This window comes from Tyto alba, unplaced genomic scaffold, assembly GCF_018691265.1.
Source record: "Tyto alba isolate M040663 unplaced genomic scaffold, T.alba_DEE_v4.0 Super-Scaffold_21, whole genome shotgun sequence".
NCBI lineage: Eukaryota > Metazoa > Chordata > Aves > Strigiformes > Tytonidae > Tyto > Tyto alba.
In genome coordinates, this window is record NW_024881295.1 from 1,108,727 (window position 1) to 1,123,032 (window position 14,306).

General features: G+C 46.7%; 1 protein-coding gene across 1 annotated transcript; it reads right to left on the bottom strand.

The window, feature by feature from the left end:
- Positions 1-3,756: 3,756 nt before the first annotated feature.
- Positions 3,757-11,027, bottom strand: AICDA (activation induced cytidine deaminase). Its single transcript, XM_009973429.3, has 5 exons — positions 10,825-11,027; positions 7,236-7,383; positions 6,461-6,731; positions 6,154-6,269; positions 3,757-5,855 (listed from the first exon to the last, which is right to left on the bottom strand). The coding sequence occupies exons 1-5, from the start codon at positions 10,950-10,952 to the stop codon at positions 5,802-5,804; spliced, it is 717 nt and encodes a 238-aa protein (XP_009971731.3). The 5' UTR covers positions 10,953-11,027; the 3' UTR covers positions 3,757-5,801.
- Between the last annotated feature and the right edge of the window lie 3,279 nt (positions 11,028-14,306).

Genomic DNA, 14,306 nt, shown 5'->3' on the forward strand with positions numbered 1-14,306 from the left:
CACTCCTAGGCTCCAGCTCTCTTCAGCTCCTCCTAGGTCAAATACAGTTTCTGAATATTCAATAGCCCTTTCTGAAGCATAAGCAGTTACACTGCTGTTCTGGGAGAAGAAATGAAGCAGAATCTTGGAGACAGCTGAAAGCAGAGACAGCATTTTATGGAGGCTGTAACAGCTCCAGCTGGAGTGTGATCAGAGTCCTGTGGCCTTGACTCAGTACAAGTGACTCTGGGTCAGAGGGGTGAACCACAGATGTTCCCATTTGCTCAGCAGCAACCCTAGTCCATTAAGCAAGAACTTTGCAGTGGTGCTGGTCCTGCAATGTGTAGGACTATCTCTAAAGGAGCAAGAGGACACTTGATAAAGCCAAAATGATGAACAAGGCAGTGTGAGAGATGGTGCTATACTCCTAGTAGTGTCTGGACTCTGAAGAGAACACTGCCACAGGCTGGTGCCCTCACCTCCCCCAGTCACATCTGGCTGGAGATGGCCGCTTGGTACAGCTGAGCACCAGGGTGTAAGGAGGCAGAGGTCTCTGCCATCCCCATCCCTGTCACAGGTCACAGTTCTGCTACCACAAATGTCAGCTCTGGGCATTACCAAGTCATTCAGCTGCAGAGATGTGCCTGGATTAACTGAAGTGCATGTACTCATTTTTATGAATTAACCAGTGTGCATGATTCTTCATGGAAGGCTCAGCCCTTTCCCACTGAAGATGGGAGGACAAACTTTCTCTAGTCCATTTGGAAGCTTGCCAGTTTCAAGTCAGCCCATTGAAGTTTTTTACACCAGTTTTAGCTGCCAAAGTAAACTTGCAATTTGCTGTATCTCTGCTGTGCTCCCACTGGTGTGTAAGGGCCCAGAGGTAGGTCTACTACACTGCTAGCCTATAGAAGTAACCACAGAAGAGAGCTGGTCTACCCTCATCTTCTGTCCCTCTGGACCGTTAAAAACATTGTTGCAGCGTGTAGAGTAGGATAGTTCTTAACTGTGACCTAATAACATGGACACATCAATATTCTTCCTGCTCTGGAACTTGGGTGCACTCAGCCATGTGAGGAGACAGTCCCCTTGTAGGCAGGAACATTACCTCTCTCAAAATTAGCCCCACACATTCAAAAGTCACATCAGTCCTTCAACTGATATACTTAATAATAATGACAACAGCAGCGACAACAATGGTGCTTTAGTTATATGTGATGCAGGTTTGGAAGTCTGAAGGGAAACCTGCCTATCACAAAAGTGTATGAGAGATTTAAAAGTCAAAGTCAACTTTCAAAATATTTGCCACACTTTGGCACCTATACTTCTGCTCTGACCTCCGCTCTTGCAGCAACCCAGCTTCTCCTTCCCCTTCAGAGGCTCTGCTTATCACTGCTGGTGTTGTCAGAACAAGTGGTCTCTTCTGTGCCAAGCCACTCCACGTTTCTTCTGTGAACCAAATCTAATTTCCATTGCTGCGAGCATTTAATACATATGTGACTAAATAACAAAATTTCTGCTCATAGAGACATCAAAAGGTCAGCACCAGGGAGGGGAGAAAAAAACCTTCTCAATCTAGACGACAACGTTGGACACAAATACCTCTAGGCTAAAAGCCACTGAAGGGGCAAGTAGCAGGGGAGTGGACTCCATGACCCTGAAGCCCCTTTCTGTCCTGGTTTCCAAGAACCAGCATGTGGGAGAGGGAGAGAGAGAGAGCAAGTGGGGGTTGGAGGGAAGACACGCTTTGAAAATCCCCCTTGTATTTGCAAGGGCTTGGAGCGTGTCTTTGCATTGTTAAATGGTAATCTGTTTCTTATTATTGCAATGTGATGTCCAAGGACGCTGTGTACGGACCTGGAGTAATGCTGTGTGCAGCTGTGGGAATGATGTCAGTGTCCTGCAGTTCAATGGGCATGTTCTGGGGGTTGTTGAGAGCCGGTCTCTGGGAGCCATTTGCGGCAAAGAATAACGTCCCTCCAGCCAACACCCTCATAAAGGGTGCCAGACACCCCCACGCACCAGGAGATGGCAGCCATGTCCAGTGTTTCATTCAGTACCAATAATTATCACATTCCCTGTTTATCCTGTTTACTCCATTATCAAAGACCGATCCCGTACCTCACTCTTCTGCAGAGTTGGAGCTTTCGCAGAGTGGGTGGTCTCTGTATCCCGGCCCCCAGGATGATAAAGCCCATGTCAGTTGTTGTAAGACTGGATGCTTCCCGAGGGTCCAATTGCCAACAGGTCACACACAGGTGGCTATGTGCGGGGACGCGCAGGATGAGGTTCAGGGAGGATGAAGAAGGTACCTCCAGCCCATGGGCAGGATGGTTTCTCAGCAGCCCCCTGGGCCTTGTGAAGGTGTGCTTACAGTAATGGTATGTACAGCTTGAGCATGCAAAAAGCACCCAAAACATCACACACCCAGACATGGGGGCAGGCCTGGTAAAAGCCCAGATTTGTGTCAGATTTGCTGGGAAATCTTTTGTATCCTATCCTTAATTGTGGCTGTAGTCTTTAGGGTGCGAGTAACAAGAGAACACGAAGGTGGGCGAGCTCACGGGAAGCGAGGCTGGGGGCGGCAGCTGTACGGCTATTCAGATGCACCCATGCCTTGCTCAGTGCTGCAAATTGTGGGACGTCAGACCCACAATTGGGGTTTTCAGCTAGCACAATAGGCCCCTGCTCTGGCTCTTCCCCACAGTCTCAGGAGGAAGCACCCTCCCAGAAACCACAAGGCCCTGGTTCCCTCAGCTCAGGCAATGGGATCCCAGTTCCCTTGAGGGGTTTGCTCCTTCCCAGGAAAGGGACGCCTAGAATAGCACAGCCACTATCTCTGTAAAGGATAATCTGTAAACATAAGTGGTATTTGAGTATAAGCAGTAGTGAAATGTTCCCTATATACACAGTCTACAAAGCAAGTAAAAAAAATCATATGTTGAAAAAGTAATGTTACTACATAACAGTCATCGTCCAGGGAGTTATTCCTGGCAGAGACGTCTAATGCATTTGAGATTGAATTAATGCCAATCCAAAGAATACCTTGAAACAAATAATATTAATTGGTATTTGAGAACAGATAAAGTGTGGTTAAAAAGAATCTCTGTAACATAAGAGCTAAATTCCTGTAGCTAAATCACATGGACTAGTTAAACAGTCCCCTCTTAATTTAGTCTGCTTTAGATTCAGAAGCAGCAACCTAGAATGTATTCTGAATGCAGTGCATGTTTCTTTGCATTTACTCATTGCATTTATTCTCCTACTGTATAATTTCAGCAATTGTCATGCTTCAACAAGTATCTTCAACTCAGTGTTTGTCAGCATTTAAGCAAAGGCCAGTGTCTCAGCTGCTTTTTTAGAAAATTCTACTTTTTCTAGTAGCTCTCCAACAATTTCACTGAGAAGGACAATGGTGTTGTACAGGTCAATACCAAAAATTGGAAGACAGAGATCGATTTTCCATCTCTGCTTCTCCTTGTTTTGTGAAGTACGTTGACTCAGCACTTCTGTGTCCACTTTGGTCAATTATGAGTCATGAATGGGGACAATAGGCTTCACAATCAATGAAGGAAGCATCCCGAACAACTTTAACATTTATATCACAGGTTTTTGTAATATTTCCAAGGTACCTATTGCCTGAACACTTTATCTGCCTTGATCTGCTGGGTGACACTCTCAACAACTTCAAAGTTAGAAGTGAAAAGGATAAAGACAGTTCAGTAGGATAGTGTCAGATTGTCTCTTCAGAAATCAGAAAGGATAGATGACACGTCAAACCTCTTTGACAACTTTTACTTCCATCACCTACATGGTACCAAAATAGTGACAAAACCAGATGCTCATTTGTAAGATCTTTATTTATATAAATAGTATCCACTGTAACAAACAAAAATACAACACCATACTTGCAAATTAATGCTTTGCAAAGTACTCTCATTGCTATTCCTGGTCAAAATTCCTCAGACTGAGAGTGCCTCAGGAGCCTGAAGTTGTAGGAAGCCTGTGATGCACCCACTTGTGACCTCTCCTAGCAGGAGGAACTGTGGGAGTAGGGCTCTGCTGTCCTCCTGTGGCTGGCCTATCACCAGGGAAGGTGTTTTGGGGAGTAACACAGGAGCCTCCAGCCTTACCCAGAAAGAGGAACAAGATGGAGCAGAAAACTTGCAGCCACCATGAAGGAAATGACAGACCACCCCCAGAATGTGGGACACATTTACCCTAGCAAAGCCTCGAGAGGTTAGACTACAGAGGACAATCCATCTGTAATTTAGGTAGTGGGAAGATGGTGCTGAGTAGGTCTGTACTGTACTATGAACCCGTGTATTCAACTTGGTAAAGACTGTGTCCACAGAATCAGGTGCTAATGGGGTCCCCCAGTAGAAACACAGTGATTGCCAGGCAGGAGGATGCTTTGATTTTGCACCCAGCTATCGTCTGTAAAGAGATCTATCTACAGGCTGTATAGCTTTGCTCATGGCAGGTGTTTTTTTTTTCTGGTAAGCTCTCAGTCCAGTCACCAACTAACCATATCTGGCCATAATATGGGCAGTAAAAGGCCTGAAAAAAACAGAAGACTGTTGGACTGTTAAGGTGCCTCCAACAGAAGATAGTTGGCTAAGGAGGGAGGATATTGCAGGTCTGATCTGGGAGGAAATGCTCAGTGGATGAAAAGTACTCCAGTAGTGAGAGCTGTGGTATCCTCCCTGAGGTATGTGAAGAAACAGATGGTAACTGATGTGGATGCCAAAACATCATCTAAAATGCCACAGCCTCAACCTACATGGATGAGAAATTAAGTCTGAGGGACAATACAATGTGGAAATTAAGTGTGTTTTCCAGTAGATGTATTCTGGAAAAACATTGCAAGTGGCTCCTTTCCTGGCTGGGTGGGGGGTCCACACACTGATCAGTACTGACCCTGAGCTGCCATGGCTCTCAACATAGTTAACAGGAGTTGAGTGGACTACTTCCACATGGCAAATGTTTTGCTGGACACCCAGAATTGCAGCTTGCACTTGAAACTGTTGACCAGAAAGTCTTCTGCTTTCATTGTTTAGTTTCAACCTCTCCTAGGGCACAAAACCTAGACCCATAGCTACTGAAGCTCCCTCGTTTCTGGGCAAGAGGCACTACAGGGCCTGTGCCTGCACACATTCCACTTAGAAGACCTTCTGGCTTCCAGTGAGGTTTTCAAGCTAAGCTACCTGGGCTGTCTGGGACTCACTTCAATACTCTCAGTCAAGCTTTCCAATAACTGGTCAATTTTGCTGTTAGGACATAGGCTATACTACTTAAGTGGTGATGGTTTTCAACCTCCTACCCACATCCAGAAGGACAAATAAACCATTTCATAAGGGAGGACACAGAGCAGCTCAGTGTAGTGCAGTCCTAAGAACCAAGAGAGCTCCCTTCAGCCCTCATGAAATGTGAAGATCAGTGCAGTGTCAGTGAGAACACTGTCACACAAAAGACTTTGCAGGCTGTCTGCTCCCACCTGGGCAAGGATAAACCCAGAACTCCATTTAGTGGACCACCTGAATTAGCTGTGCAGGGACTGAGGGAGGTCAAATCACTCTCTGGCAATGTCACTGCAGTCCTGGTTATTACCAGCTAGCAATGGATGACGTGTGAGTCTGGGCAATGTGTCTTCAGAAGATCAGCCTATTTCTCCTTGGAAATGAAAAAGTAAGGATAGTCTTATCTCTAGACACAGAGAAGAGAGATGTAGAGAGGGTAGAAGAGAAAGATCTGTTGTAAGGGAGAGAGTTGGAAATCAAACAATTGTTTGTGAAGTCTTCTGATTGCTGATGACTTTCACTTTAGAGTCCCAGAGTTTTAAAGGCATCTCGTAAATCATCTACTTCGTACAGTGGCTGCAGGACAAAATATAAATGATAGGTTAGTTGTCAAGTAAGCAGGAACCTGTGAAGATGGGAAAGGAAGAAAGAATGGCATGAGACAGGATGAGAGGTGGAAGAAGGGGAACAGAATGAGGACATATGAAGGAAGTTGGAGGATAGTCATGAGGGACATGGAAGGTAAAGACACAGGAATGAATGGAATGGCAGAAGACAGAGATGGGCAGCAAGACTAGAGAGGAACTATAGTGAGGAAGAGAGGAAGAAGCTGAGGGGAAGAGGCACCAGAGGGAGAAGGAGAATTGGCCCTCACCAGGAGGATCCGTCGAAGTTTCCTGGACAGATGGACAGAGTTTTCATGCAGCCCTTCCCAGGCTTTGAATGTCTTTTCCCTGTTCTCCACAAACGTGTTCCAGCAGTAGAAGTAATCTGTGCAAGGCACAGGGGAGTTACAGAGTGCTCAAGATTGCCCCAGAGGACACTGACCTCTCCTAGGAGCACTAAATCATCACACCCTGCCAACACCTTCCCTGGTTCCTTGTCCTAGCTTCTCCCACCCTCCTGGGTCTTCCTAACCCCCCATAGCTTTCTGTCATCTCTTTCTTGCCTGCACATCTCACCTTTGAAGGTCATGATGGCAATTTGGGCCCCTGCCCTGTGCAGGCGCCTCAGCCCCTCAGGCTCTGCCTTGCGGTCCTCACAGAAGTAGAGGCGGGCGGTGAAGATGCGGAGGGTCAGGTTGGGGTAGGCGCGCAGGAAGTCGGCCACGTGCCGGGCACAGTCATAACAGGGGCTCCAGGAGGTGAACCAGGTGATACGATAGCAGCGGCCTGGGTCCAGGTCCCAGGCTGAGATGTAGCGCAGGAAGAGCACCTCCACGTGACAGCCCATCTTGTGAGAGAGGGAGAGGGGCACAGTGAGAGGCAGGGATGGGGAGAGCAAGGTGTAAAAGGGATGAGGAGGGAGGTATGAGCTGGATGGTGTGTGAGAGGAGGAAAAACAAGGTGGGGAGTATGTCCCAGGGTCAGTGCACAGAGAGAGAAAGCATAGTGGTAGTCAAGTGGAAGGCTGGCTAGGAAAGCACAGGAGTGCACTGATGTGTAGGGATGTACAAGAGGAATGGGTGTGAGCTAAGCAGATAAGTAGGTAGACTGGTAAAGCAGCAGAGAGTATGGATGTCTTGCTGGTAACACAGTTGGGAGTAGCATAAAGTACAGGTTTACCTGGAGGCTGCATCTCCCAAATAGTGTGTACCAGTGCAGTGTCCATACTCATGGGCACATGTGCCAGTCCCTGCGTTGCTGTCACAGCCCTCTTTTCCCTGCTGCCAGGCAAACTGGAGCTGCATGCACCTCTGAATGGATACGAGAACAGGATGCCAGGGTATCCCCGTACCTTATTGCGCAGGTATCCAAAGTCCAGCGAGCACGACGTAGCACTGTCACGGCGCTTTACAACATAGCAGAGGTAGGTTTCACGCCGGCCCTTGGCCCAGCGCAGGTTCTTGAAGTTGTAGAGGAAGAGTTTTCTCTTCATCAGGAGGCTGCAGGAGAAGACAAGAGATAATTTACATTAACCCCACCCTGGAGCCAGCAGTTGGCCATGTCTTTGTTGAGGGCTCAGCACCAAAAATATACTCCATATGTCCAGGCCTCTCAGTACAAGAAGAGCATCAATAATTTGCATGAAATGTGTGAGGGAAAGGGTGCATGCTTGACTGTGGGGATGAAGCAGGTGACTTTGTGAGTGGAAACAGTAAATGAATTAGTAGTGATTACTCAAACAGCAAGTATGGTTGCATAGACTGTGAAAATATCTGAAAATATCCAAATGATGGACACCAATGAGGGAGAAGGATGAAGGTGTCTGAGAAGACCTGGGAAGATGAGAGGGTCTGGAGTTCAGTCATCAAGAAATACTATTTCTGCTGTATGAAACCCTGAAAAGCCCTGGGGCAAGGGTTGGATCCAATTAGAGCCTCTTTAGAGAAGACTGGATAGAGTTTCTTCCCAGCGCTGCCCAGAGGAAGAGCACGATTGAAAGTGTGCAGGGCTAGGGGTCATACATTAGCTGACAGAACATGTAATGGGGTAGGCACGCTGACACCTCTCCAGACACAAGTACCACTCCCACTTTAGACAAACACCGAGATTGGCAGGGTCCTGTTCTCCTGCCCAGTGATCCTGCTGGGGGAGAGGCAGCAGGAGCACAGGGAGGTTAAGGTAATCATGAGCCGTATCTAACAGCCTCCCTGCCAAGTGGAGGTACATAGGCAGCTGAGAACATCTGTGTTCACTGAGGTGAGATACTCACCTCCCCCACAGCAATGCAAAACAGAAGTGAATGGGTTAAAAATAATCATGTCCTTTATCATATTTTCCCTCCGATAGATTGATGTTCAGCAGGGAGATGGGGGTCAGTTTAAGTGATACCGAGCTGGGTTTTCCAGGGGGTCTCCAGTGAGGTGTAGGGAAGGGGAATTTGGGACTGTTAGGAATTTAAATCTGATTTGAATCCGAGAGCCTAAGCAAGGAAAAGTTTCTCATACAAACACCCTTCATCTATTTGTCAGTGTCACCATAAAGCCTGAGCGCTGCAGAGCACTTTCCATCTAACGCGACACTGTCTCTGCTCCTCCAGGAGCTCCTGTCCACCCTTGCACGTGGCCTCTGCACCACGAGCACTCAGTCATACTCATGAACATCCTCTTGCCTTTTGTTACACATGCTTTGCTCTTCTGTAGTAGTCCCTATTGCACCTCACACAGTGCATGGCCAGAGGCACATCCTTCCCTCCAGCACTTCTGCTACCCTGATTGTCCCACAGATAGGCAAGCCACCTGCACACACCCTCTTTCCTGTCATGTCACTCTCAGCCTGCAGTGCAAAAATACCTGTCCTGCTCACACAGAAAGAGTGAGCACACACATTCTCAGTTATGCCACTCTCCTAGAGAAGTAGCTCACGTAGGAGTTGTGGCATGTCACCTGCTAGGAGAAAGTCCATAGGGAAGACAATACTCTGCAGTCCTGCACACACTCAGAGGGCAAAGCATCTCTACTAAGCATTTTATTCAGCCCCAAAACAGTCTCAGGCAGTTCTTGGAGGTCCGTCTTGTAAGCACTGCCACCCACAGTCCTGCTCTGCTGGGTTTGCAGGTTGCATCAGGAGTAGAGCACAAACTGATCCCACTGCATTTCATCACCCCTTCCATGTTGGGTGTGTGATTCCCATACCTATTATATGTTCATCATCAGTTTTGATTTATTCCTCACACTTAGAGATGCCCCACTTCACACCAACCTATTTCCCTGCCTTTGTACAAGTACTTATGAACATGTGTGTATATTCCCTAACACACACACACACACGTTGGTCCCCTCAAAAAACTGTCAACCAGAGCTTCAACTCAGGCTTCTCCTCCTTAGATGTATGTTATTGTAAGGAGGTGGAAAAGACTCTCCTCCATAATGGAAGTGCTGGAGAGGGGACACCCCTTCTATGACAGATCTTCAGGCTGTTCAGACATGATATCCCAGGAAATTGCACAAAATGAGCAAGTATGACAGTCCAGAGGTTTGTGAAGCTATTACTTGGTGTGTGATACAACAGCAGAAACAGATCAGAGGAGTTGTGAAGAACGCAATTGCTTGTTGAAGAACCATATAATCAGGATGAAAACCAATGACAATTATGTTGATGTTTCATCAAAGCCCACATGGAAAAAAGCTTTTCAACACATCAAAAACTTTAGGAAAACAGGCTTTCCTTTTTCTCTCTCTCTCTTTTTTTTTTTTTTTTTTTTTTGTGTGTGTGTGTGTGTGTGTGTGTGTGAAATTTTGGGCAAAACCATTTGCTTTCAAAATGCTTCTGACTGTTCTAACTGTCCCTTTTCTCATGACTTCCCATTTTCTCTATTCTCTGGTTTTGCCCCTGTGGAGCAGCATGTGGATGCAAATAAAGGTGAAGAAAAAGAAATGACCCCAAACCCCAGAAAAATAAAGTGATGATCACTTGGGTTATTTTTCAGTGTCAGAACAAAGCGAAGACAATTTTGAACCACAGAAACCATTTGTTCAACTAGGAATGTTCATCAACACCAGTTCCCATTTTACCTTCTCTCTGGATTTTGCTGTCACAGGGATTTTTGCTAAGGAAGATTTCAGAATGTGACTGGTACAAGAAGAATAATAATGAACGAACAGATTTTGCGGGGAGGAACTGAACAGATGTGCAGTTAGGTACAAACTGCTGGATACATGCACAACTCCTATGGCTATAGCATAGCTCAAGGGAAAGCATCTAAGGTGCAGAGCTATAGCATAGCGCAAGGGAAAGCATCTAAGATGCAGATGCCCAGTCACTGAAGAAGCAGACTGAACAGAGACCTTCTCAAATAAAGATTCATGAAGCCAGTCCTCAAATCAGAGTGAAGGCCCCTGAGTGTGTGAATGATATGCAATTGTGGAGAGTGATTAGTGATAATTAGCTCACAGAGTAATTGCAGCGCAAGTAGAGGAATCTAATGCTGGAACAGTCTGTGCTTATGAGCACAAGGGTGTGAGCAGCAGAAACAGAGTAAGACAGGTATCTGGTGCAAGAGAAAGAATAGGTGCATAAGGAGAAAAGAGTGGGCAGGAACTGAGGTGCTTAAGTGGTGGATAGCATCTGAATGTTCATCGTTCTGTTATCTTTTTTTTTTGTTTCTAGAAAAGAAAAAGAATGAAAATGAATAGAGAATAGTCACAAGAAAGAGAAATGAGAGAAAGGGAAAAGAGTACAGGGTGGCAGACAGTCAAAGAGAAAGAATGACAGAGACACAGAGATGCGAGGTGCAAGAGCAGGATGGGGTGGGGAGTTAGATCACTGAGTCAGAGGGGGAAAGGGAAAGGGACAGTAAACACCAAATGGAGAGCAGGTTAATGCTAAGAGAAGGATCCTCATTTTTTGTGTGAGCAAGAAACTGGAGGAAGCACTCATTTTACCTGTCCATGACTTCCAGGGTCTCTTTCAGGTGATGGGATTGCAGGGAGGTTGTCTCGGTGGCTCCGTCTGTGCAGCCCTCTGACTTGATGTACAGAAATGAGGACTGCCCCGTATGTCCCCTCCCCATTCACCCCTATCTACCCCTTGCTGAGTTTCACTGGGGTGTGGTTGAGGGAGGAGTTAGAAAGGTCTCTGGAGCTGCAGGGTCTGAAGAGCAAAGGGTTGAGATGCAAAGGGCCATCAGTTCTGAAAGATGCTCAGCACTCATTGGTTGCCTCCCCCCGCTGCACTCCCCATTGGGCCCTCCCTGCCTGCAAAATTATTCTGAATTAATATCAATGACATAATGAGGCAGGAAGCATTGTCTAGTGGCTAGAGGGGAGCCTGGGAGCTCGTGTACCACTAACAAGAATGTGGGCAAAACCACACTATCCCTCTGGGCCTTGGGTCATGCAGCTGTGCAGTGAAGATGGTGACCTTGCCCTGCCCCACCACAGAGGAAGCTCTGCACAGCCTGGCTGGAAGGTGCTCAGGGAACATCAAACTGTTGTCAGGCTTCCCCCACCTCCTCCATGTCCCCCTGAGAGGCCCAGCAGCTATTTGGCAGCATGGGGCAACATGGAAGCCAAAGAGAAACTCAGCTCCAGAGAGAGCCTGGGGTTTGATAGGGAGCAGCTGGCCCTGCTTTGGCACCTGAACGTGGCCATGGGCACCTGAGCCATGTCAACACGCCTGGGTCAGTGGCAAACCTGCACTGCAAAGCTGTACGCAAAGAACCGGTGGGGAGTGACTTAGGGGCCTGATCCTGGTGGGACTGGTGCTGTGATCTGCCCGCGGCAGGCTGGCTGCCCGGGCCCCCCGTCCGTCCCACGGCTGCACCCCACGGGCACGTGGCTGTACACTGTCACGCCCGGGTTCACCCTCGGGGCACGCACGCTTCGCCCGGCCAGCACGGCTCTGTGCCGCCCCGGGCCCTGCTCCCGCACGGCCCCGCAGCCCCTGCCCAGGCACCCGTCCCCTGCGTGGGATCACAGTCAAGCGATGGGGCAGCAGCTTTGGCCGGGCAGGGTGCTGAGGAGGCAGGTAGGGGATATTCTGCTCCATGCCTTCCTCAAGTGGGGCACAGTCAGCGCTACAGCTGAGAAACAGGGCTTTTGTTTACCTCACGCTAGGGTAGTTCTTCGTTTTTTCTCTGCTTGATTTACTTTCCTTATTAATTTTACTGGCTTTCAGCATGCTAGGACGGTGTGAAACCAGTATATGCAAAAACATGAAAAGGAGAGATGAGTTGCCAGAACAGAGCAGATGACTCTCCAGCCCAGAACTTTGAGAGTACTTGTCTTTGAGAGCGGCTGGCACAGCACGCTTCAGGAAAAGGAGAAGCACTTCTGGAAGGTCCTGGGCTGCACTGTCCTCCTTGTGAAATGTCTGTGTTGGGCACACACTCAATGAATCCATATTTTGGCAGCTGCACTGGTCTCAAGAGTTGTGGCAATTATCCTCTTGGAGGATCTGGGTCCTAGTGTTTGACCAAAGCTAGAAGAGCCTGCAATGCTTGCGAATCCTTGTCCTACCTAACAGAGTCAAAGAGGACACTCCTAATTAAACAGCCATCCCCTTTCAGCCTTTGTCCTAGCAGCACTTTTTAACAAATCTAGGTCAGACCAAGAGTAATTTTGTCCCCCTTTCATACTAGCTTTTTATTTCAATAATGCAGGAGGATGTTTTTTACACAGGACATAAAAAAAAAAAAAAAAAGAAAAGCAACACACCCTGGGAAATCTGATTCTTAGATATCATAACTCTTTGTGCTTCATCAGATAAATTAAGGTACCTTCAGCTTTATTCTTGTCCTGGCTCCTAATCTCCATAGCCAAAAGCTCTGAAAGGAGTCAAAAAATATCTTCATGACCAGCCTGGTCTTCCCCATAAATTAAGTTTTTGTGTTATGGTTTTGTCAAAGGTTTAACATGTCAAGTCTCATAAAACATTTAACTAGATCCTTTCTCTGGTTCCGCCTGTAATTGGAATTCATCTGTCCATGTTTAAAGCATCAGTTCTTTTTCTTAAATGTTGAAACCCTCTTTGCTTTCCACAGAGATAAAAAAGAAAGAACAAATAAATGAACAGATGAAGTATACTTATGTCACTCTTTGACAGGGTTCTCAAGTCTAAATATTGATGTAGGCTTTCTATTGCCCTTCATTTAGACCAGTAACTTCCCTCACGCTGGAAGTGTGAGGGCACAAAGTCAGTGGCAGCAATTCTCTGCCTCTAGCTCTAATCCCCAGAGCAGAAACCTGTCAGTGTGGATGTTTTAGTGTCTCACAGCAAGCCTAGGACGACATCTCAAGAGGGACCCTCAGCTCCTATGCAGTTCTGCCTAAAGCAGGAGCTGCAGTCTCTTGCCAAGGCAAGATCTTGTTCATTAGCAGATGTCAGCTGTGCTCTGGTTAAAAAAAAATAGTTTGGAAAACCACGGAAGTGTTGCTGATGCCTGATCTAACTGCTAGTCCAGCTTCCTCCCTGGCTGTAAATTGCCAAATCTTTAACATATGGTGGGACCCTTTTGGCTGGGAGCTAAAACACATGAGAAGAGATGCTGACCAGTCTGGTTTTCCTTCCTTTCTGCTCAATGCAAACGTATCTGAAGAAGGGACTGAGGGTGGGAGAGAAAAACGGTTTTACTGAAGATGACTCCATCTCTGTTTCTAATCAAAGTCCAGATCAGTTAAAGGCTAGTGGGGAAGGGTAGGAAGGGTCTCTGTGCTGGTGTGTTTGGAGTGTTATCTAGAAAAAGACACTTCTCCAGCTTATCAGGATCACAGAAGGATGTCCTAGCAGCCCTTCAGGTTTCTTGTGCTCGGGGCTCTATTCCCTGTCTTGAAGTGAGAACAGCAAATAACAGCAGGCTGAAGAGCAGTGTAGGGCAGGAAGAGGAATATCACCATTACTGTTACTAAAGATTCAGAAAGCAAACTGCTAAGAAATCAGAGACCAAAAGATGTGGTGAATAATTAAAAGTAATTACCTAGCACCAAAGCAGAGGAGAGGTTGCTTGTTTAGTCAACAGGAAGTCATGTGTTGGTGTGTACTGATATAAATACATATTTATTTTTTCCATTCACCCTTTGCTCAGAAATCACATTTTGAAACAAGCGCCAACATCACCAGTTGGTTGGTTCTTACGCTGAACACAAGAAACGCAGACACCTGCTTCCCCTCGCCTCAAGCGAAAACCTCAAGCAGAAAAAACTTTCTCTGCTCAACAAGTGCTGATGTACCACAGACACTGACTTGCACGGGGACCTTGAGCAGGGGGAAAGGTAGAGTTCCTTGCAGTCAGACACAGGCAAATAAATAAGCTGATGTGTTTATTTGTTATAAGCGCATATAATGTAATATGCTTATTTAATATAAGCATAAGCATATATTAAAGTGCGCAATTATTATATGCACATTACTTTATATTCTGTGATCA